Source organism: Strigops habroptila, chromosome 8 (genome assembly GCF_004027225.2).
Source record: "Strigops habroptila isolate Jane chromosome 8, bStrHab1.2.pri, whole genome shotgun sequence".
NCBI lineage: Eukaryota > Metazoa > Chordata > Aves > Psittaciformes > Psittacidae > Strigops > Strigops habroptila.
Window position 1 is genome coordinate 34,232,168 of NC_044284.2, and position 24,007 is coordinate 34,256,174.

The 24,007-nt window shown below is 38.7% G+C and overlaps 1 protein-coding gene across 6 annotated transcripts in view; it reads left to right on the forward strand.

Annotated features, from left to right (window-relative positions):
- Window positions 1–24,007, forward strand: part of ATP11B (ATPase phospholipid transporting 11B (putative)) — a 74,758-nt gene that overhangs the window by 16,093 nt on the left and 34,658 nt on the right. For all 6 annotated transcript variants that reach the window (XM_030496358.1, XM_030496360.1, XM_030496356.1 and 3 more), the window contains exons 4-18: window positions 2,917–2,997; window positions 7,137–7,244; window positions 7,420–7,548; window positions 7,681–7,784; window positions 9,037–9,084; window positions 10,990–11,054; window positions 11,639–11,720; window positions 12,966–13,116; window positions 15,772–15,969; window positions 16,258–16,416; window positions 16,697–16,869; window positions 17,263–17,331; window positions 18,158–18,231; window positions 18,318–18,421; window positions 18,559–18,740. In XM_030496358.1, coding sequence (XP_030352218.1) covers window positions 2,917–2,997; window positions 7,137–7,244; window positions 7,420–7,548; window positions 7,681–7,784; window positions 9,037–9,084; window positions 10,990–11,054; window positions 11,639–11,720; window positions 12,966–13,116; window positions 15,772–15,969; window positions 16,258–16,416; window positions 16,697–16,869; window positions 17,263–17,331; window positions 18,158–18,231; window positions 18,318–18,421; window positions 18,559–18,740 — 1,727 coding nt within the window. The remainder of the gene's footprint in view (window positions 1–2,916; window positions 2,998–7,136; window positions 7,245–7,419; window positions 7,549–7,680; window positions 7,785–9,036; window positions 9,085–10,989; window positions 11,055–11,638; window positions 11,721–12,965; window positions 13,117–15,771; window positions 15,970–16,257; window positions 16,417–16,696; window positions 16,870–17,262; window positions 17,332–18,157; window positions 18,232–18,317; window positions 18,422–18,558; window positions 18,741–24,007) is intronic.

Consider the following 24,007-nt stretch of genomic DNA (forward strand, 5'->3'; position numbering starts at 1 on the left):
AATAATGTAACTTTAAAAAGAATTATGTCCAAATTTAGGTACTGTCCTTAGGTTTTACCTTCATGAATGCTAATGTATTTAAGTGTGCAGCTTCAAAGTCCGTTGCACTGCCAGCACTGGGGCTCAACTGTCTGTCTCAAAATACAGTTTTAAATATGTTTAGTTAGTAATAAAATTCCAGATATGCTTTTTTGATTTTTGTGGACATTGGTGGTGTTTGAATAAACCAGGAGTTTCACTCTGTGTGTTTTTAAGTTCCTTCTGGACATTAGCTTGCAGAAATGCAGACATTCAAGTTCACATGCATCAAATCGGGCAGTATGCTTGCTCTTGAGCTGGGCTTAGATTAATCTATGTTCTCTTTGTAGGTGGAATCTTGCTTTTATAAATAAATGCTATTGTCACAGTTCTGAGACCCTCAAATTCAATTTGTTGAGATAAAAACAACACTTACAGCTAGGATTGACAGTTTGTCAGTTTTGAAGACATCAGTAAGTGCTATATAGGTCAGAAAGACTATGTGGCTTTTGCAGCAGAGTATATTTCTTCCAATTAAGAATGTCCACAAGTATATTACAAGTATGACGTCTAAATTTTTTGTGGTCTTTGCATCTCCAACTCTGTAATTGAACTTGAATTCTGCTGAGCTATTGCAGACTTCAGTAGATGAAGGATAAGTGGGAGAAGGGTTATAAGGGGAGATAAAAATTGCTGAAAGACCAAGTAGTATCTGAGACAGAGACAGGATTTTGGAGTACATAGGCTTTTCTTTCATTATAAAATAGAATGCTTTGAACATGTACAGCCTTCCACAGTGACTAACCAACATTTACAGTGTGCATCTGAAAAAGGTGATACCTCATTTGAAAGAAAAACCAGACAGGAATGGTGAAAAAATTATAAGATTTGCCTGTGATTGTGCATGATGTCAGTAGCAGGGCCAGTCCTGCAATTTTTAATCTTGTGTCTTTTGCCTTTTCACATTTAGAAAGAATTACCTTTATAATAGGCTGAAAATTCCTGTGTTGGGAGTTACTAAAGTCATATGGTTCTAACTTAGTTGAACAGAATGTGTTGTCCATCCCATCTTCCTAGTTAACAATATTAACTTCGTCATTCCTGTTACGATGTTTCATGCTGTTTAATATTATAGCATGAGGAAGACTGGGGGCATGTTGGAGATGGAACATAAATGGTACTTCAAGTAACCATGGATGGTGTTGCATTTTTAAAGCTTTTATTTCTTTTCAATACAAATTATCACTTTAGTTGATTTTTGAGTCATATTGTCTTCAAACTGTTAGACTTTAGTAACGTCCATGAAAAATTTGGATCTAAAGGCAGAACTTCCATTCAGAGTGTAGTCCTTTTCTAGCAATTTGTGACTCAAGTGAGCGCCCTAATTTGCATGGGAAGTGTCTATTATGTCTATATTCTTGGAAACTAAATGGGAGAAAAAACGCAGTCATTTTTGTTCATTTGTTAGAATGGAATTCTGGTTTTATTCAAATCCTGTGTGGAAGTTCATTAACATCTGATATTCTTTTCTTTTTATGAGGCAAAGGTGCCTTTAAAAGTTGATCACCATGGTATCTTCTCTGTCATATGAATCTCATGTGACCAGGATGCAGTGTCTGTCATTACCACCTTATTCCACTGTGGATGACAGACCTGAGGCAGGTTTTCACGGTATGATTTAAACATGCAGTACAATTCAGTCCACATTGTTTACCACACTAATGCATGCCAGAAACATGATGACAGACTGCATTTTGGTCCTATGAGGCTCCACACCAGTTGTGTGATGGATGTGTGTCCAGCTGTGTAGCAGGCAAACGGCCATGGTGTTCTGGTGAAAGAGGCAAAATGAGCAGGCTGCCATGACAATTCCACCAGTGCAAAACTTTGCTCCATTTTCATATATGAGCCTCCCTTGAGAAAGGAGGAGAGTGTAGATGGCAAAAATGGCATGGAAACCCTATCCAGCCAAAAATCAGATGCTGTTGGCATGGATTTTCTTGTACAACATGCTGCCAAGCTGAAATTGCAGTGCTACAGTTGAAGAACAGACAGTATTGCAGTCTAGATCTTTTTTTTTGTTGTTGTGTTCTATAAATTGTTATTGTTTCAGTGAAGAAAAAAAAAAGCTCATGCATGTGTGGTAGGATGGCATAATCTGTATTCTCTCCGAGGTTCTTGGCTCTTAACAGAGTAAAGTTCATGTATGATTTTTTTTTTTCTTCTTTAATGGTTCCCAAAGCAACGCCATAAGTCTCAGGTAAAGTGCATCAAATTGATGTCTGTGGTTTTGAATTGTTATTGTGTATATTTTCTTTACAGCACTTGACCATGTTGTATTTTTCCTGCAGCAGAGGCAAACCACTAACATCCTTGCCACATACAGAATTTTAGTGTACACACTGCACTTTTGGCATGCCAGCAGTAATAGCACAAATTGAAAAACTGCATGTTAACTTGGTGGAACCAGACAGGAGCAGTCTAAGAAAGAGTGTTCTCTAGTATCTAAACTGTTGTAAATTACTATTTTTAACTTTATTTTCATTTCTGAAGTGGATGTTGTTATACTCTACATTGCTGTTAAGCAGTAGATTGTATGGAGTATTGAAACAGCTTCACAAAATCTAGATTTCCTTCCACTATAATACACTTTTGAGTTCATCTTTGTAGGATGAAAACATGCTAAGGACTCTTAAAATTGGCACGTGTTATAAATGCGACTGAGTGTTCTCTGCCTTAGAACTTTTGTTTGCATCATTATTAACATTGTCAGGAACTGAGTTTTGCTCCAGAAATACTGCAGAAAGTGCAGTAAAAATACTCATAATGAGGAGTTTGAAAAAAGTACAATTATAAAAATAAAACTGGGTCTAATTTTCGTATTTTCCTCTCTTTTAGCTCATGATAGATACCCCTACCAGTCCTATTACCAGTGGATTGCCATTATTCTTTGTCATAACTGTGACAGCCATAAAACAGGTAAAGGGAAAAAAAATCTTGTAGCACAAAGACTTTCTAAGGTAAAATTACTTAACAAAGTCTGACCAAGATATTGTTTAGATACTAAAAGTAAATAAGAAATGTGTCATTTTTACAAAGGATTTTGTATTTAATGTTTCTTGTTAGATGCTTGAACTTGAGTGGTTTGGTTAGTTGTCAAGCACTCAGTGACTCACTACAGTACCCTTAAATGGACAGTGAATGGCTGTCAGGCAGCATTTTTGTCTAAACATTACATGCCACTTGTTATAAGACCTTTTCTGAAAGCTCCTCACTTATTCTTTTGGCACACCTCGCTACGTATTAAAACCAGTCCTCACACACTGAGAAGAGAGCTTGGGTAGATTAAGCAACCCATGTTTGTCAGTAGTTAAAAAACAAATTTTGCCCCAAGGAGTATGTTTCATGACGTAAAATGTGTATTAACTGTAATTCTGTACCAGGTAAATATCCAGTTTAGAAAGCTTCTGGTTTTGTTTTCTTTGGTTACATAAAACGTTTTGGAGTGCTTTATAGCACTTGAAATAACAATAATCTTCTAAGTATGAGTTTAATAGAAATCTTGATCAAGCACCGTGCTATATCCTACTAAGACCTAGAGGCCCTGGAAGGAGAATGTTAAAAAAAGGAAGAAAAAAAGAGAGAAAGAAAAATCTTCTGTTTTCATTAAACCTTTAGAGCAAGAAGAGAAAGAAACAAGCACATAAATAAAGAGGTGATGTGGATAAAACTATAATTTCTTCTGCAGGGAGGTAATTTTCAGGAAATATCCCTTTCCAAGGGTTTGACAGTGCTGTCTGGGGAAAAGATGCAGTCATAGTAACTGAAAAGTACGCAGGAGACTCTTACAGAGCTACAGCTGGAATTTCATTTTTTTTTTTTCTGTGCCAGCAAGACCCAAAGCCAACCTGAAATAGGGCAAGGTAAAAATGACTCTAGCTTTCAAGTGGATAGAATGGTGTTTGGGGCAGAGGAGATCTTAATGCTGGAGTAATATTTGAACTAACATTTTCCCTTGTTTCAGTGTAGTTTGTTTATATAGAGTGCCCTAATCCTATTCAATTGTGGTTACTATCATCACCCCCAAAAATCACATGTTCAAGAGCTGTGGTCATAAGTAGGCAATAGAAAATATCCCTTAAAGCTTTGTGAACTGAAGATTGTGCAACTTAGTTACAAATATGCTGGGGTTTGGGGTTTTTTTGGTGTGGGGTTTTTTTTTGGGTTTTTTTTTGGTTTGTTTGGTTTTGGGTTGGTCGCCCCCCCAAAGAAGTTGGACAGGTATAAGTCTAATATAGTCCAAAACAATCTTATCACCACCTTGTTTCCACATGTGCAATCTTGTATTGGGAAATTTAAGTATCTTACCATTGATTGCAAAGAGCAGATTCTGACATTTCTTATAGAGGTCTCAAATCATTCATGACTTGCCAAGCATCACAGGTTTTTCTGACTGTCTTAGTATCTCTGCAAGGATTATTGGAACCACCTAAACTGGTGTAATGGACTCTAACATTTATCCTACCTGCTACAAAGTAGGCAAACAGTATTCACAAGCCGTTATCTTGGAAAGACAATTCAGCATGCTATTTCCAACAGGCTGTCCTCAAAAAATGAAGAAAGATAAATCTGCTGTTGGAATGCAGAGGGGAAAATACCCAATATGGCCTCAAAACCAGCTCCCAGTTTCTCAAACCAGAAGTGGAATAGGAAACAGATTTTAGGGGAAGAAACCCCTTCTGAAAGTTGTGGTGCATTGGTTCCGTACAAAGTTTCAGCAAGATAAATGTTAAACTATAACTTCTTAGTGTCTTAAAAGATGAAGGGGGAAAAATAGAAGCATTAACTGTATGCAGGTTTGAGAAGCTTAGCGGTGGCTGTAAAAACTCTCCTGTTTTAAAGTAAAGCCCAGCTTTACTTTAATCTCAGCCAAGGAGATAGAACTTTTTCTTCTTAGCAGTGTAATTGCACCTTGATCAGAAGGACGTACAAGACTGCAAAGTGATGCAATTCATGCTGTGTCATTTTGTCTACCTTGTTAGCCAGAGCTCTTTCTTTCTTACACTTGTGAAGATGCCTGTGCAGTCCTTGGAGGAGTCCAAAATTAGAAAATAAAACAAATAAAAGTGAAAGTTAAAAATAAAACCACAAAACAAAATAGAACAAAATAAAGGTATTTCCTAAGGACCTTTCAAAAACTTAGTACATTTTAATAGGTTCATAGATGTTTAGCAAATAAGCTGATTGGGCATAGGTGTTTACACAAATGTCAGGTAAATTGCAAGTTTTGATTAAATATAGACCTAACTGAGAATGAAAAACCTGCTAATATGCAGGCCTGTTTGGTTTTTTGTTTTGCTTTGTTTTTTCTAAGTACATTGAAGCAGTTATTTAAGTAGGAGTTAAGAATATAATTTAATTGAGGGATTTTAAATCTTTTGTTTCTGTTCATGCAATTAAGCAACATTTCCTGTACTCCTATTGCATCTTTCTTTTTCACAGTATTTTTGCAGTATTTGCAAGTGAGGATAAGGAACTCTCGAAAATGCTGCACTAGGTAAATTTTGGGGGAATTTAAACTGACCGCAGTAAGTTAAGAATTCCCCGGTGTGAGGTGTCACACTCGTGTTTTAGACAATAGGTGTCAGATGGAGAAAGCGCTGGAATCTGTACTTTCTAAAGAAGATAAATTTCAGTTCTTTGCCAAATGTCCATATTGTTCAGCTGTTCAGGTTTATGAGACAAATGCCCCAAGGTTACTGGATGTTAAATCCTTGTTTTCTTCTGTCAGTCACCTTTAACAAGAAGCTGTAGGTAATGACTCTTGTTTTTTCATATTGATTAGGAAGGATTCTCGAAAGAGTCCTACCTAGGGGTTTGAAGATTCTGACTTCCCAGTATAGAGTGGCTGCTATTCCTACACACTTAATTATTTATTTTTAAGCAGTTGGCTTATAAAGCTTAAAAACTTATAAAGCTAGAATTGCAAAACTATACTTTTAACATGCTAAATTCATCATACAACTTTCCTCCAAACTCCTGTCAACTGCAGAATTCTACAAACTGCATCTGCATTAGTACTCTATGTATTACAACATTCACATAATGTTTGTAGCATTCTAGGATGAATACCTGCTGTTTCAGAAGGCCCCCTTCTTCTGTTTGCACACTTCCAAGGAAGTGGTTTTTAACTATTTCACATGTTTTTTTACCTGCAGAAAAGCATTTTGGAAAATGTCTCTATAATTGCAAATGTGTTGCAGGAGTCTTGACAGGATGTAAAAGCAGTTCAACTTCCTGCATAGGCTGATCCACTTCTTGTGCTTCCTCATGGGGCTTTGTAAACAGTACCGAGATTGTGTTATTTACAATCAGGCTACTAGATTAAATAAGCAATGTATTGTTTAGGAAAATTGGAGAGGGATAATATACCTGGATTCACTGTCATAAATGTTTGCATGTGTGTGCATGGAGTAAAGGGTGCTTAAAGATGTGTCGACTATCGGGTAAAGAAAGACTGCTTAATTTATCCATTAAAAACTCACTTGCTGAGAACATTAGTCCTGTTGCATTAGGACTCAAAGAACTAAAACCTTTTCAGTCATCTTCTCTTGCTGTACATCCTGTCATACAAAATTAAGAAATCTTAAGATTTCATGCATAGGCTATGGCAGTAACTATAAGTAGTGCTATATGGTATAATGTGAGGAAATAATTTCAGTCTCTTACTTCTCTTAAAAAAACAAACAAAAACACCACAAAAAACCCCATAAGAGTCACTGTTCCCAGTTTATTAATCCATACAGATAAAAGATTGAATTAATGACTGTTCATCTCATCTGCAGAAAATATCACTGTCTGTTTGTTTTAACAGAACGTGGGACTGTTGATTTTTTTCACAACTTTTGCTACTTTATTTGCCTTTACTTGTGTAAAGTGAGTGAAAATTAAGAGGTTTCCCATATTCTTGAGTAACTGCTGTAGTAGAAGCTCAACAGAAATGAGTAACTGTATTCAGGCTATACAGCAATTACTTTGAAGCACATTTGCTTGGAAGATACTTGTTACTCTTTATAGGTTTCTTGTTTAAAAAGTAAATTTGTGTGTGTTTTCCACAGGGTTATGAAGACTGGCTACGACACAAAGCAGACAATGAAGTGAATGGTGCTCCGGTTTATGTTGTTCGAAGTGGTGGCCTTGTGAAAACTAGATCTAAAAACATTCGGGTATGTCCCTAAGGACAAATTGAAAATTGTGTTTCTGTTGCATAGCTAATGCTCTTCTTCCGTTACTAGTCATTGTGGCCTGTTTCATCATGATTCGGTAAAGGTGCTGAAATGACTTCTCTTTTAAAACTCTGTATTGTATTAAAACACTTCTCTTTTGTGTTCACTTCATTAGGTGGGGGACATTGTCAGAGTAGCCAAAGATGAGACTTTTCCTGTTGATCTGGTGCTTCTGTCATCTGATCGAGTGGACGGTTCATGCCATGTTACTACTGCAAGTTTGGATGGAGAGACCAATCTTAAGGTCTGGTCATTATGAAAGAGAATGTAGTTAATTTGCTATCCCATTTTTATTTTAGCTGTTGAAATAACACCCCCCCACCCCCCCACGGCACAGTAGTCCTATATCTTTAACTTAATGGACACTGTTTTACAGACACATGTTGCAGTCCCAGAAACAGCAGTGTTACAGTCTGTTGCCAACCTGGACAAACTTGTAGCTGTTATAGAATGTCAGCAGCCAGAAGCAGATCTATACAGGTATCACCTTATTGGTAAATATTTTGAAATTAAATCAAAATGAAGTGTTTAACAGTAGAAATGCTATGTGTCTTGCTGGGATTAAAATAGCTTCAGACATCTGCTTAAATTTTAGATTTTAATAATTAGCATAAGTGTTTATACATATGTACTTAGTGAAAATTGCAACTGAGAAGTTAAATTTGAGCATTTCAGTAAATGTAAATCATAATCGTGGGATAATATTTACCTTTTGTGTTTTGATCATGACACTTATGTACATTTCTGTTCTAACCAGTAAACTTGTTTCCAGATTTTAAAAAATTAAACGGCCTATGAATCTGAGCAGGTTAGAGAAAGAGTTGTAGAAGGTTCTGCCTAAGTAGTATGTTTTTCTTAATGGAATTCAGCCAAACTGTAGCAAATTGTTGTAAGCTTGTGTTTATTCTGAGGATACGTGTTTGCCATGTTTATTTTGCTTATGCTTAAGAGAGGATTTGAACTCCATTTTTCAGCAGCAAAACTTTAGATTAAAAACAGCAATATCTGACTGTGCTTCATTTTGGCTTTTAACATCAGCAAGCAATGACCTAGACTTAATAAAAGAGCATTATAGATAAAGAAGTTATATTCCCATCAAAGTTTTTCCTGAAATGTATAATGGAAAATGGTGGCTGTTGAGTAGCAGTTTTCAAGATCCAAGTATACCACAGCAGCAGTTCTTAAGTGAGCTTTCAGATCTTTGAGAAGTATTAAATTATTAAAAACCAGGATACTTAGTTTGAACAGCTGTTCAAACATTCGCTGAGTTCAATTTGTAGGAACATCAAGTTAAGGTACAGTTACTGTAGAAGCTGGGGTCATGCTAAATATGGAAGTGTCAGATTTTAAAAGCAAAGCAGGTTGGCTTTGTTAAATGAAAAATTACTATTTCTGATGGCTAATATGCTAACTTATATTTGTTGAGGAATTATTTGTTATTGAAACATGAAGTCAGTCTGTTTTAAGTAAGTAAGAAATATAATCTTTTGTGGCTTTATTAATGAAACCTAATAGGCTTCTCAAATGACTGTTCTTTTGAAGGACAGATGTTTCTGTTGTTAAATATCTCTTGTAAAATTACTGCCAGTGTTGCCATATTGTTTTAGTTTGTTAATAAAAGTCGACTGTTTTGTACTTGTGAACCATTAATGACTTTTTTGTAACAGAGGAGGTTTTTTATATTTTTTGAGTCTGTGTGTAGCTATTTCTAATGCATGGCCATCTTTCATAGGTTTGTTGGAAGAATAACTATAAGTCAACAAACTGAAGAAATTGTAAGGTAATTAAAATTTTGTAAGATTAATGTTTAGAACTGACGGGGTTGTTAAAATTACCATCATAAGAAAGAGTTACTGTTGAATATATGAAAGGAGGAGTATTTTTACTGTAAGTATCAATTGTAGTTGCATACTTAAATGGAGATGAAAAAAAATAGTTAAGGAAAGTTCATTACTACATTTTCTGCAGAACTGTTGTTTATCAGAGGCACTGAGCAGATGTTTTTGCAGTTGAAATTCCTAAAAATTTATTTTAACTAAATTCCTGAAATTTGTTTTAAGAAAGCCTCTACTACAAATGTGTCGCTTTTAGTATATATTTCACACTACCATAGTACCTGGACCGTACAGTTAAGTCCTTACATCTGTAATAGTCAGCACATAACTGTGTGGATTTAATCATATGCTCACAACCTTTCCCTGTCATAGCAAGTAGCATACACCTAAACACATGTGAAAATATAAAATACAAAAAAGATGTGAAGCCACTTACAGGTTTATATGTGGACTTCCTCAAACATTGCTAATTGTGATGGGTTGGCTCCAGCTAGCAGCCAAGCATCCACACAGCTATTCATTCACTTCCCACCATCACAATAGGACAGGAGAGAAAACAGGAAGAATAGGAGTGAGAAAGATCATGGTTTAAAATAAAGACAGGGACATAACTCGGAAGAAATGACCAGACTTTCAGGAATATTTAGCGTGCAAGATAAGTAATTGTTTTGTATTTTGGGTTTTTCAGACTGGTTTTACAAACTCAAAAAATACTTGAATCCAGAAATGCACATTTAGTCCCTTTTAGTTCAAATTTGCAGTTAAAGTTTGAGTCTAGCCTAAAATATTTGCATATATATGTGTAATTTAAATAGCCTATGATAATCTGTGTGCAGAATTGATACAGTATTTGTAGTGGTGACTGTCACATTTGCAGTAATGCTTAAGTTAAATGTTTAAGTGGGGGAGGTGGGGGGTGTGGGTTTGGGGTTATTTTTAGTAACTCCAGGTTACACTTTCAAAGAAAATTCGAATATAAGTGCTTTGTTAAGACAAACCCAAGGGCTTGTATGCTGTAGCATTTAGTATATGATCTTGAATTCTCTTGCTTATACCTGCTGTGTCAACCTGGCCACGGCAGTTCAATTTCTACTTTCATTTGAAACACTGGCAAAAATAGTGAATGCCTTTTTTTTTTTTTTTTTTTTTTTTCAATTATTTTATTTCAAACTGTCAGTTTCTCAAGATGATACAGTCACTGGAGTAGAACATATGGCTCTAACCTAATATGAACTTTGATTCTACCTGGACCTTTATTTTTCGCAGCATTGTGTTGCGATAGATTCCCGCTCTCCCCCCCCCCCCTTCACTTTTATGAAATTTTACTCTTGTATTAAGAAGCAGCACTGTTGTGGTGGTGCAGTGTCCATCTAGTTGTTTGTCTTTGTTTCTCTGGTATGAATAACTTTTGAACTTGTTAAATCATGTCAGCTTGACAGAGGGGTAGAAGTAAGATAGGTAAATGAGCCAAACCTAAAACAGTACTCCTCCTGCACTGTGAGCTTGACTTTTTTTTATTCTGCTGGCTTCTCAAGTAACTTGCAGGTCTCTCTAACCCAGCCATTTGTTATATTTAGCTCAATCACTAATTATGGGATATTGAACAGTGGTGGGAGAGGATGGCACTGAGCAAAGGAGGCATGAAAGGAAACCAAGAGCACTGTGGAGATGGGTGGGTGAGATATGGTAAAAGGGCTAAGAGCATTGAAGATGGACCTAAATGAGTGTGAGGTTAGAGCTGTTGCAATGGAAATTCATAGAGGATATAGGACAACTTTGCATAGGAAACTGGATTTCACATAATATAGAACAACTAATTTTTAAGTGCTGATATTTCTATTTCTTTTTAGACCTCTTGGGCCTGAAAGTCTCTTACTTCGTGGAGCAAGATTAAAAAACACAAAAGAAATATTTGGTTTGTAGACATCTAAATATTTAAAGAGTATTCTCTTCTTAAAATATGTTGATGAACTGTGGTTTAATTCTACTTGCACTGAAGAAATTATCATAATCTTGCCTACTTACCTGATAATAATCTTGCCTCAGTTACCTGAGGGGATATGATTGTAGATGAAAGCAGTGATTTTATGCTGAAGAATCTCTAAGGATATAAAGTTCCAGCTCTGCTCTGTGAAAATACTTGAAGTGGTTTGATAAAGGAATAACTTAACTACAATGCGTAAATGACTGTTTTTACTGCTACCCATTGTTCAATACCTTCTCTTGAGACTTGCCATTCTGATTTCCATAAAATACATATTGAAGAGCAGTACAGTCATAATAATGAACAGCATTTTTGTAGGTGTTAAAATTAGTTCAGTAGTACTGTTTTACAATAACAGTATTGCAAATAATACTGTCTCACTATTCTACTGAAGTAAACACAAAAGTAATATCACCTCTTGATTTTATCCTATGTTTCTTAACACAAAAAATTTCAGCAAATTATATATATGCAGAAAATAAGGTATAACTCTTTCTCCTCTCTTTCCTTGCCAGGTGTTGCAGTGTATACAGGTATGGAGACAAAGATGGCATTAAATTACAAGAGTAAATCTCAGAAACGGTCAGCAGTAGAAAAGTATGTTTATTTTCTAATATCTTTCGTATTTGTAGAGTCTTAACTTAGTTTTTCGTTGGTAACTTTAAAACCCTGATGATCTTGTCGTTGGGTTGTAGGCAAGGGAAGAGAAGCTAATTGCATTGCCTTCAGAAAGCTCTAAAGAGCTGCTTGATTTTTCATCCTGTATTGATTCTTTCACTAGCATACAAAGTTGAAATACCCATGCTTAAAAAAGGACTAAAGTGGAAAAAGTTCAGGTTTGTTTTTGAGATGTGGAGCTCATTTAATGATAGGTGAAATGCTGTTTGAACTACATGCTTAGAGATAGTTTTCACAACAGGTCCTAGCCTCTGCTGTTCTCTGCATCCTTTACTGTAAAACTGCATCATGCATTTAAAGAGGATGGACTGAAATGAAGTCTTCATTACTTAAAAATCTTTGTCCTGAATTGTAGTATTTGATATAATGGAAAATAGCTTTGTTTCACATAGTCTAAAGGATATAGCCTACCCAGATATGTTTTGCAATGAATCTTGCTTCTCACACAAGTCGCAGGCTCAGTTTAAAATATCTTTGCGTGTTGTTATGGGATAGGTGTTATTATAATAGAGATTTATGTGTTAAACCTCATGAAATATTTTTAAAGGAAAATGGAATTCTGGTATGTTGCCTTTATTCCAGTTACTAAAAAACTGAGATAGCCCCCCAGCATTCTTTTGCAAACATGATATTGAACTATAGAATGCACAGGAAAAGTTCAGTCATCAAAGCAAGGAGTGGAAAGATGGTCTGGCTAGCATTACAGAGTATAGAGGCAAGTTTGACAATATCCTGGTATAGCAGTGCCTAGGTTAAATAATCAGAGGCACATGGTAGTGCTCTTCTAACTGAAGAAAAAGGTGCAGCCTTGTATTTCCACTGTGTTATTTGACCTGCCTTCACAGCCTTCCTAAATACTTGGGGAGGAAGAGAAGGATAAGTCACTCACCAAACTCTTGGACAAGTGTGTCACAAGTCAGCTGTTGGGGTGTTCTTGCACCTTAATCTAGTCTTCATATTGCTGTATGTAGAGTATACCTTAGTCAGATGTAGGATTTCTTTTTCACTTCTGTTGCTTGCTTGTGATACAGAAACTATATCCGTATTGAACACAGGGTACCTTTTTTTTTTTTTTAAATTGTCCAGTTAACAACAGTGTGTCAACAGATCAAGTACAATAAACTGAAGTTGTTTTGGTTTGGGGTTTTTTTTGCCTCTTTGTAGGTCCATGAATTCCTTTTTGATTATTTATCTAATAATACTACTCTTCGAAGCCATTCTGAGCACTATTTTAAAGTATGCATGGCAAGCTGAAGAAAAATGGGATGAGCCTTGGTATAATGAAAAAACAGAGCATGAAAGAAACAGCAGTAAGGTAATGTAGTTCTAACAGTTGTGTATCTGAGGAACCCTCAACCACTATATACTGAATGTGATATTATATTTCTATTCCTGGATGTAGGTGTAACTACCACATAATCCGCTTGCAAATCTGCGTTCTGTTGTCTCAGTATTTTTGAGAGAGTTAGTCTTACGTAGCCTCACTCTTTTGTAGAAATATCTTACCTCTGTTAATGGTTGGACTTTTTCTTTCTTTATGAAAAGACCAAGCTTTTTGAAAATTTTGGGTCTTACTAGGACATATTTCTGATGTTCTATGTTCTTATTATAGGTATGTTCTTTTGGGTGTCTTTTGTCATTCCTTAAATGAAAAGAGGATGGTTGTTCTTGTGCATGTTCCATTGCAGTGATTTCACAGTTCAGACTTTCTGTGATGTTGAGATTGTTCAGACAATTTTGTAAGGCAGTAATTTTGCTCAAGCCTCTGTGTGCCTTCTCACTTTTCTGTAAAGACTGGAGGGAGACTTTGGAGTGTTCCCTAAGTCTGCAGTTCTGAGAAGTGTTTTTTGGTTTTTTTGGAGGTTTTGTGGTTTTTTGGGTTTTGTTTTTCTTGGTTTTTGGGGTTTTTTTTAATAAAATCATTTGTATTTTTCTGTGTTCTGCTTAATTTTTGATTTCTGTACAAGTCTGCCTTCTTCCAAAGCAGTTCTTGAGCTGGCTGGAGCAAATTCTAGGAAGCAGAGAGGATTTTCAAAGCACAGAAAAATTGGAAATCCAGTTTCCACATGTGGTGTAGTGTCAAATATTTTAATACCCACACCCTCTTCAAGAGAGTTGAGAATATAATGTGCTCACTAGGTGCCATGTGTGCAGAAAGGCCCAAATCCCAAGTCAGGAGAGTTCTGTTCTGCTTCTCAAGTAGATTGAAGTAGTTAGTACATATAGTGGTCCAGGAAGGAAAAAAGTAGTTCGAGGATGTCTGATTCAAGGAGAGTTAAGAGTTTACTGGCATTTTTGTAAAATATGCAACTTTCTCAGAAGCTTTGTCATGCAGAATGTTTTTGTGGTTAAACCACAGCATTAAGATATTTTTCCAGTCAATTTAGAATTACTAATTCAGGTCATCACTACAGTTATCAAACACTTTGCAATATATTCCAAAATAATCTTGTCTGAAAGTGTCACTGTTGAAAAGTGCTAAATTAATTTAAAAGTTTTCAAATTCTTTAGTGACTTATTTTTAGTACCTCCACCCACCAAACACACTTTCAACTATTTGAAGTGGTCAGTAAATTCTTGGTTTCTCTTAATTTGAAGTAGTTGCTATGTAAGTTAGATTAGCCTGTGGGCCTTTTCAGTTCTGAGTAGAATTGGGATGTACTCAATCTTTCCACTCTTTTACCTTTGCCTTTAGGAGCATGCGGAGCCGTCTATGTTTCTGCAGTGTCACTCTCCTTCTACCATGTCTTTGTTTTTCTCTCTCCCTTGTTCACTTCCACAGTCTGCTTTGCATTTCTCAATATGCTGACATCCTCACTTGGAGTGCTTTCTCTGTTCATCTCTCCTGTATCTCCTGCTGTTTAAATAGCAGATTGCTATTTAAAAGACAGTGCTTGAAGAAACTTGCTAACCTTAGTAATTGTCCTTTCTTCTCAGTATATCTTGTCTTAAATGAATTACTGCTCTCAGTCTTTATCTTTCTTTTCTAGTTGAGTTTGGAAGATCTGTTAAGGCACAGAACTTCCAGAGTTTTTGTCAGACACCTTAATTGGTACTGACTTTTATTAAGTAATTATAGCAGTGTTCTAATTCAGAAGAACAGACATTATTTAGCCTTGCAAACTGACTACCTTTATTCTCCCTTTCTTCAAAATGTTCTCCTACACTAGTATAAGATTCTTTCCGAAGTACAATTTAGATACCAAGTTTTCTATGCAAATCAGAGGCTTCAAATAGACTAATGTTGCATTTCAGAGTTTGTTGAAATTGTCATACCTAATAAAGAGAAATTTCTATCCTATTATAGAGCCTTTTACTTGAAACATCTGTGTTGAACACAATGATTTGAAGAGGCATAAAAGAAGCCTGTGCCATTGAAATTCACAGTCTTTTTCTTGTCATGTAGTCTGGATCACCCACGTCACTGGGAAATGCTAGTAGACAGGAACCCTCTTGTCACTGTGCTGTCCCAGACCAATACAGAATACTTGCATATTCCTCTGACAACATGAAATGACAGTTGTTTGCCTTCACCAGTTACGCTTACTTAGAAAAGCCTGTGAATGGTGCTGTTTGGTGGAATGGGGAACGCATGAGTTTTTTCAGACCCAACTATTTCAAGAGACCTGTCTCAAAACAGAGTCACTGTGACAGTTAATATTAGTCAGCATCCTTCCTGACAGATTGAGTAGAAAGGACAAAAACTGATGAACTTAAGAATTGAAACATCCAGTCGTAGCTTAAGGCAGTCTTTCTGCATCAGTCTGAAGGCACATTACTGGGGCAACCTGGAAATGCCTTCATTGTCACTGTGTGTGCTGTCTTTCTCATGTATACATGGGACTTGGTCTCCTCCAGCTCTGTCAATTTGTCATTTTTCATGCATATTGAAACATAACTAAATAACCATGTTCCACCTCATCACTTTAGTGATGTAATCTTTACATTTTCTCTTTTTTTTTTCTTGTAGATTCTTAGATTTATTTCAGATTTTCTGGCTTTTTTGGTACTTTACAATTTTATCATACCTATTTCACTTTATGTGACTGTTGAGATGCAGAAATTTCTTGGATCTTTTTTTATTGGCTGGGATCTTGACCTCTATCATGAAGAAACAAACCAGAGAGCACAAGTAAATACTTCAGACCTCAATGAGGAATTGGGACAGGTAGAGTAAAAAATATATTGTTTCTTTTTTTTTGTTTGTTTCTTTGTTTTTTACCTTCTGTTTTCTGCTGCTTTTTTAAGATTAAAATTCATTACTGAAGACTTTTTATTGGTTGCGCTTTGATTTCCAATTAATTTTAAAATAAGGTATAAATATCTGATGGCAGAAATAAAAAATTTTACATGATCAAAAAAAGGTGTCTTGTGGAGAGTGAGTTGAGATATTTACTTTTTCCTTCTAACACATACATGCAACTCAAAGTCTGTTTTTTGTTTTATTCTACAAAAGGTAGAGTATGTGTTTACAGACAAAACTGGTACATTAACTGAAAATGAGATGCAGTTTCGGGAGTGCTCCATTAATGGCAGAAAGTACCAAGAGGTCAATGGTAAACTAACTCCAGAGGGGTTTTCTGAAGATTCTCCAGATGGAAATATACATAGTTTGGTAAGACGTTTTTTTCCCCCCCATTAGACATCCCAGACAGAAAGTGGTTTATTTCAGAGAAATATTCATCTAGCACCAGCATTTTAAGAAAAAAAAAAAATACTAGAATTTATCAACAGTTTCAAGCACTTAAGTGTTACCGAAAAATATTTATTAAACATGTTGAGATGTGATTATTTAACATGGAGTACTTGGTAGATTTTTAAGTAAAAACATTTTTTAAAGTATATTCAAAACTGGGCTGATATGTGTTATGAATTAAGTTTTTTCTTTCTTATAGATGAAAGAGGAAGAACTCTTCTTGAAAGCGGTTTGTCTTTGTCATACAGTGCAGATCAATGCAGATCAGACAGATGGTGCTGATGGCCCCTGGCATGCCAATGGAATAGCATCCCCATTGGAGTATTATGCTTCTTCACCAGATGAGAAAGCTTTAGTTGAAGCTGCAAGCAGGTGAGTTGTAGTGACAAAGCTATCTAATGTAGAAAACGCCTACTAGGGCAGGCAATTCATGGTAAAAGCAACCTTAAAAATTTGCTCAGAGAGATTGTAAAGCCTGGGGCCTGGCAATGTCATTTTACTATGAAATCTTAGGAAAATAAAATACACAAAACCCTAGGCATATTAAAAAGTGACTATTTAAAATATTTATGAAAGTTGTTGATTATTACAGTGATTTACAGTCCCAATAATGGAGAAATTATCATTTCTGTTTAGTGAAGAAAGTGGGCATTTTTCATTGTCTCTAGAAGTAAAGAGCAGTAATGGGTTCTCTCCTTTTCTCCCCTCCTCATCAATAGACATGTCTAAAGCGATGATTAAATGTATATTTTCTTTTAATTTTAGGGTTGGAGTAGTATTTACTGGAACTACTGGGGACAGCATGGAAGTAAAAAGTCTTGGAAAACCAGAAAGGTATTCATTTTTATTGTTTCTTTTGAAGGACAGAACAGTAGTGAAAATTAATGTTCTCTTAATCCTCTCTGTTTGTAAGAAAACTTTGCCTATGCATAGCATGCTGGTTTTAATGCTTTTCCCTTAGCATCTTCAAGACAGCTCGCATCTTATCCAATTGAGACTGAGATGCAAGAATTTTGTGTGCATTAGTTGCTCTGAGTAGATGTGTATTTAAGAGTTTATGTATTTAAGAGTTTGTGTCTTTGCCTATTCCTCAAAGGTTGAGACTGTAGTAGAGTTGGAAAACTGGATTGCTTATTCAGATCTTACTGTTTGTGCTTTCAGCTCTGGAAGTTCTCAGAATCTGTCTCATGTATGGATATTCTAATTACATATTTTAAAATTTCCTCAAATGAGTATAAATATTATTGATAACTGTATAGTTGCAGTATGTCATAACCCCTTGTATCCGTTGGATCTGTTTCAGGTAGTTGGCAGTACTTTAATGTCTAAAGTTAATTTTCTAAATTAGTAGTAGCATAACAAAAAATAGTCCAGTTACAAAGGAACATACACTCTCCTTTGACTGTGTAGGTTGTTAAAAAGTGTTAGAAACAAAGTGTAGTTTTCAAAGTTACAGTTGAAGTGATAGAAGGATAAAGGAATAGATGGGAGCTGATTGTAATCTCCAGATGTAAAGCTTATGTTCAGAAAACTATTCCTATTGGTGGAAGAACCTTTTATGCTTATAGCATAAAGTATATTTATGAGTAACTGACTCTGGAAGTTTATTTCTAAAAATGTTTTATTGCTTTTCCCCCTTCTGTTGAAACACAAAATGCAGGTATAAATTGCTTCATGTTTTGGAGTTTGATCCAAATCGCAGACGAATGAGTGTCATTGTAGAGAGTCCCTCAGGTAAGTGACCAGAAGTTGCACAACCTGCAGTTGAGAAATTCTTAAATAGTATGTATTCTTAATTTCTGTTCCATTTTACTTTTTAGGGGAAAAGCTTTTATTCACAAAAGGAGCAGAATCTTCCATTCTTCCTCGTAGTAAGAGTGGAGAAATAGACAAAACAAGGATACATGTGGATGAATTTGCTTTGGTAAGTGTAAATGCTTGCCCAGCTGATCGGAAGAAAATTCTGGTGCAGATTCTCTGACTTGAACAAATTGCAGGTGACACCTTTTTGTTAGATCAGAATCTTATCTATTCTGAATGTAGTCTTTTATTTTCTCACAGAAAGGACTAAGAACTTTGTGCATAGCCTACAGGAGATTCACACCTGAAGAGTATCAAGAAATTGGCAAACGGCTTCATGAGGCCAGGACTGCCTTACAACAGCGGGAAGAAAGATTAGCAGATGTATTCAACTTCATAGAAAGGGATCTGGAATTACTTGGGGCTACAGGAGTAGAAGACAAGTATGCAATGGAGTTTCTGCTAATTATACTCAAAGCCATAGCGAATTTAGGTTTTATAACTGAAATACGACGTACGCCATGAAAAGCTCTTCCTCCATAACTAAAAGTTCTGTGCTATTCTTGTTTAGTATGTTTATGACTCTTCGGATTGTAGAACATTCAAAACACGTGTTGTACTACCTGTTTATTGGCTTAATAATCATGTCGTACAGTAGTATTCATCAGGAGAGATTTAATGTATGTGAAACAGAATAATTGCAGTAAATACTTAGAGTAATTGCTAATTCCTTGGGAAAACTTATATACATAGCTACTTTACAAAGCATTCTGCTTGCATAGTATGTATTCTGTAAGTCAGAGGGTGTATTGTACACTGGAATGTACAGATGGAACAGTTAAAATCTTTCCATGCACTACAGGAGATAGTAATTATTGTGGACTGTTTTAACGCTTCTCAAATGCAGCAATGGTGCCTAATTTGAGTTAGGATATGCTTATGTCGTGGTTTGAGCCCAGCCGGTAACTCAGAACCACACAGCCGCTCGCTCACTCCCCCCCCCACTTCTTCCTCCCCCCGCTCCCGGAGGGATGGGGAGGAGAATGGGAAGAATGCAACTCCCACGGGTTGAGATAAGAGCAGTCCCGCAACTAAGGTATAACACAAAACCACTACTGCTACCACCAATGATAATAACGATTAGTGAAATAACAAGGGGAGAGGATACAATTGCTCACCACCCGCCGACCGATACCCAGCCCGACCCGAGCAGTGATCTGGGCCTTCCGGGTAACTCCCCCCGGTTTATATACTGGGCATGACGTGCTGTGGTATGGAATACCCCTTTGGCTAGTTTGGGTCAGGTGTCCTGTCTCTGCTTCCGCCCGGCTTCCCCTCCTCCCTGGCAAAGCATGAGACTGAGAAAGTCCTTGGTTGGAATAAACATTACTTAGCAACAACTAAAAACATCGGTGTTATCAGCGTTGTTCCCAGGCTGAAAGTTAAAAAACACAGCACTGCACCAGCTACTAAGCAGGAGAAAAATGACTGCTATAGCTGAACCCAGGACAGTATCCACCCCTTATTCCATACCATTCACGTCATGCTCAGATCCCACATCTCTCAGCACACCATCACCCCTGTCCCATATATACACATATATATACACCCACACCCACACACAGAGAAAGATATCGTTCCCTAGTCCATGGACCAATCCCTGTAAAATTGCTGAACTCATCCAGTCCATGATGTCAGGTTCCATCTCTTGTAATAGTCTTTCAGGGCAGGAGGGACGGTACATGGTGTTGGGTTGTTGCCTGCTGATGATACCGCCAAACTCATCTGGTCACTACTGAGCTCATCTGGTTTCCTCAAAATTCATTCTTTGTTGAGGTGATGATCGGAGGGAAGTCAGGGTCAATGGCTGGTGACCTGAAGATATCTAGCTGGTGGGCTATAAAAGTGTTATAGAGCAGGCAACAGCGTACAATTGAGTTCATTGGCTGTTTTCCCCCAAAATCAAATCCCCTTGAGGTACACATCGGACTTCCCCATCTTCCCGCATTACCCACCAAGTATATCCAGGTCCCTGAGCAAAAGCAACCCCACGAGTGGGTTTGCCTTTACCTGAAGCAGGAATAACCCAGACTGTCTTCCCCAACAAATTCTTTATGTGCACCACAGGAACTTTATCCCCCTCTACAGTACGTAAAAGTTCTGATTGGGCTGGGCCAGCCCTGTTGGCAGATCCCCTACTGTTGACCAACCAGGTGGCTTTTGGTAAATGTGTATCCCAGTGTTTGAAAGTCCCACCACCCATTGCTCTCAGTGTAGTTTTTAACAGCCCATTGTACCGTTCGATTTTCCCAGAGGCTGGTGCATGGTAGGGGATGTGGTATACCCACTCAATGCCATGCTCTTTGGCCCAAGTGTCTATGAGGTTGTTCCGGAAATGAGTCCCATTGTCTGACTCAATTCTCTCTGGGGTGCCGTGTCGCCACAAGACTTGTTTCTCAAGGCCCAGGATAGTGTTCCGGGCAGTGGCATGGGACACAGCATATGTTTCCAGCCAGCCGGTGGTTGCTTCCACCATGGTAAGCACATAGCGCTTGCCCTGGCGGGTTGGTGGGAGTGTGATATAGTCAATCTGCCAGGCCTCCCCATATTTGTACTTCAGCCATCGTCCTCCATACCAGAGAGGCTTTAACCGCTTGGCTTGCTTAATTGCAGCACATGTTTCACATTCGTGAATAACCTGGGCAATAGTGTCCATCGTTAAGTCCACCCCTCGATCACGAGCCCATCTATATGTTGCATCTCTGCCTTGATGGCCTGAGGTGTCATGGGCCCACCGGGCTAAAAATAATTCACCCTTATGTTGCCAATCCAAGTCCATCTGAGCCACTTTAATCTTAGCAGCTTTATCCACTTGCTGGTTATTCTGGTGTTCCTCAGTGGCCCGACTCTTGGGTACATGAGCATCTACGTGGCGTACCTTCACCACCAGGTTCTGCACCCGAGCAGCGATATCTTGCCACAATGCAGCAGCCCAGATGGGTTTACTTCTGCGTTGCCAGTTGCTCTGCTTCCATTGCTGCAACCACCCCCACAGGGCATTTGCCACCATCCATGAGTCAGTATAGAGATAAAGTACTGGCCATTTTTCTCGTTCAGCAATGTCCAAGGCCAGCTGGATGGCTTTCACCTCTGCAAATTGACTCGATTCACCCTCTCCCTCAGCAGTTTCTGCAACTTGTCGCAGGGGACTCCACACAGCTGCCTTCCATCTCCGATGCTTTCCCACAATACGGCAGGACCCATCAGTAAACAAGGCATATTGCTTTTCACTCTCTGACAGTTCATTATATGGTGGGGCCTCTTCAGCACGCGTCACCTCCTCTTCTGGTGACATCCCAAAATCTTTGCCCTCTGGCCAGTCCATGATGACTTCTAGAATTCCTGGACGACTGGGATTTCCTATTCGAGCTCGTTGTGTAATTAGTGCGGCCCACTTGCTCCATGTAGCATCAGTTGCATGATGTGTAGAGGAGACCCTGCCTTTGAACATCCAACCCAGCACAGGCAACCGGGGTGCCAGGAGGAGCTGCGCTTCAGTTCCAATCACTTCTGAGGCAGCTCGAACCCCTTCATAGGCTGCCAGTATCTCTTTTTCAGTGGGAGTATAGCTGGCCTCGGATCCTTTATATCCCCGACTCCAAAAGCCAAGGGGTCGACCTCGAGTCTCCCCTGGAGCTTTCTGCCAGAGGCTCCAGGTAGGACCATTCTCCCCAGCTGCGGTATAGAGCACATTTTTCACATCTGGCCCGGCCCGGACTGGTCCAAGGGCTACTGCATGAACTATTTCTCGTTTAATTTGTTCAAAGGCTTGTTGTTGCTCAGGGCCCCATTTGAAATCATTCTTCTTCCGGGTCACGTGGTAGAGAGGGCTTACAATCAGACTGTAATTTGGGATGTGCATTCTCCAGAACCCCACAACACCTAAGAAAGCTTGTGTTTCTTTCTTGTTAGTTGGTGGAGACATTGCTGTTATCTTGTTGATCACGTCTGTGGGGATCTGGCGGCGTCCATCTTGCCATTTTATTCCCAAAAATTGAATCTCCTGTGCAGGTCCCTTGACCTTATTCCGTTTTATGGCAAAACCGGCCTTCAGCAGGATTTGGATTATTTTCCTCCCTTTCTCAAAAACTTCTTCCGCTGTATCACCCCACACGATAATGTCATCAATGTATTGCAGGTGTTCTGGAGCTTGCCCCTGTTCCAGTGCAGTCTGGATCAATCCATGGCAGATGGTAGGGCTGTGTTTCCACCCCTGGGGCAGTCGGTTCCAAGTGTACTGGACGCCCCTCCAAGTGAAAGCAAACTGTGGCCTGCATTCTGCTGCCAAAGGGATTGAGAAAAATGCATTGGCAATGTCAATTGTGGCATACCACTTGGCTGCCTTTGACTCCAGTTCATACTGAAGTTCTAACATGTCCGGTACGGCAGCACTCAATGGTGGTGTGACTTCGTTCAGGCCACGATAGTCTACTGTTAATCTCCACTCTCCATTAGACTTTTGCACTGGCCATATGGGGCTATTAAAGGGTGAGCGGGTCCTGCTGATCACTCCTTGGCTCTCCTGAGATAGTCTATGCCAAGGATGCATGGAGCCCCTGGACCAGTTACAATGGGGTGCTTTTGCCACTTCCTCCCAGTCAGGCTGATTTCAGCTTCCAGCATAGTTAACGCTTGGGATCCTCCTGTCACTCCAGAAATAGAAATGGGTTTCACCCCTTGATAGCTTGATGGCATCAGAGTACACTGTGCACCGGTATCTACTAGAGCCTTATACTTCTGTGGGACTGATGTGCCAGGCCATCTGATCCACACAGTCCAGTAAACCCGATTATCCCTCTCCTCCACCTGGCTGGAGGCAGGGCCCCTCTAATAGTGATCACAAAATTCTCCACTTCTGTCTTGTAGAAAGGGATTAGTATTCCTTATCACAGGAGCTGGAGTAAAATCAGCTCTTTCGCTCCATCTGGGAAACTGCTCGCCAGAGACTGGAGCAGCAGCTTTCCTGGGAGGATCATCCTTGACCATTGTTCTCCTCTTCAGTTCACGCACCCGTTGCTCCAGAGCTGAAGTAGGTTTTCCATCCCACTTTCTCATGTCTTCTCCATGATCCCGCAGGTAAAACCATAGGGTGGCCCGTGGCGTGTACCTCGTATATTTTCTTTCTCGAGCAGTAGGGCGCCTTCTGTCGTTATCTCAACCTTTCGTGCCCCACGTTGGGCGCCAAAAAGAACTGTCGTGGTTTGAGCCCAGCCGGTAACTCAGAACCACACAGCCGCTCGCTCACTCCCCCCCCCCCACTTCTTCCTCCCCCCGCTCCCGGAGGGATGGGGAGGAGAATGGGAAGAATGCAACTCCCACGGGTTGAGATAAGAGCAGTCCCGCAACTAAGGTATAACACAAAACCACTACTGCTACCACCAATGATAATAACGATTAGTGAAATAACAAGGGGAGAGGATACAATTGCTCACCACCCGCCGACCGATACCCAGCCCGACCCGAGCAGTGATCTGGGCCTTCCGGGTAACTCCCCCCGGTTTATATACTGGGCATGACGTGCTGTGGTATGGAATACCCCTTTGGCTAGTTTGGGTCAGGTGTCCTGTCTCTGCTTCCGCCCGGCTTCCCCTCCTCCCTGGCAAAGCATGAGACTGAGAAAGTCCTTGGTTGGAATAAACATTACTTAGCA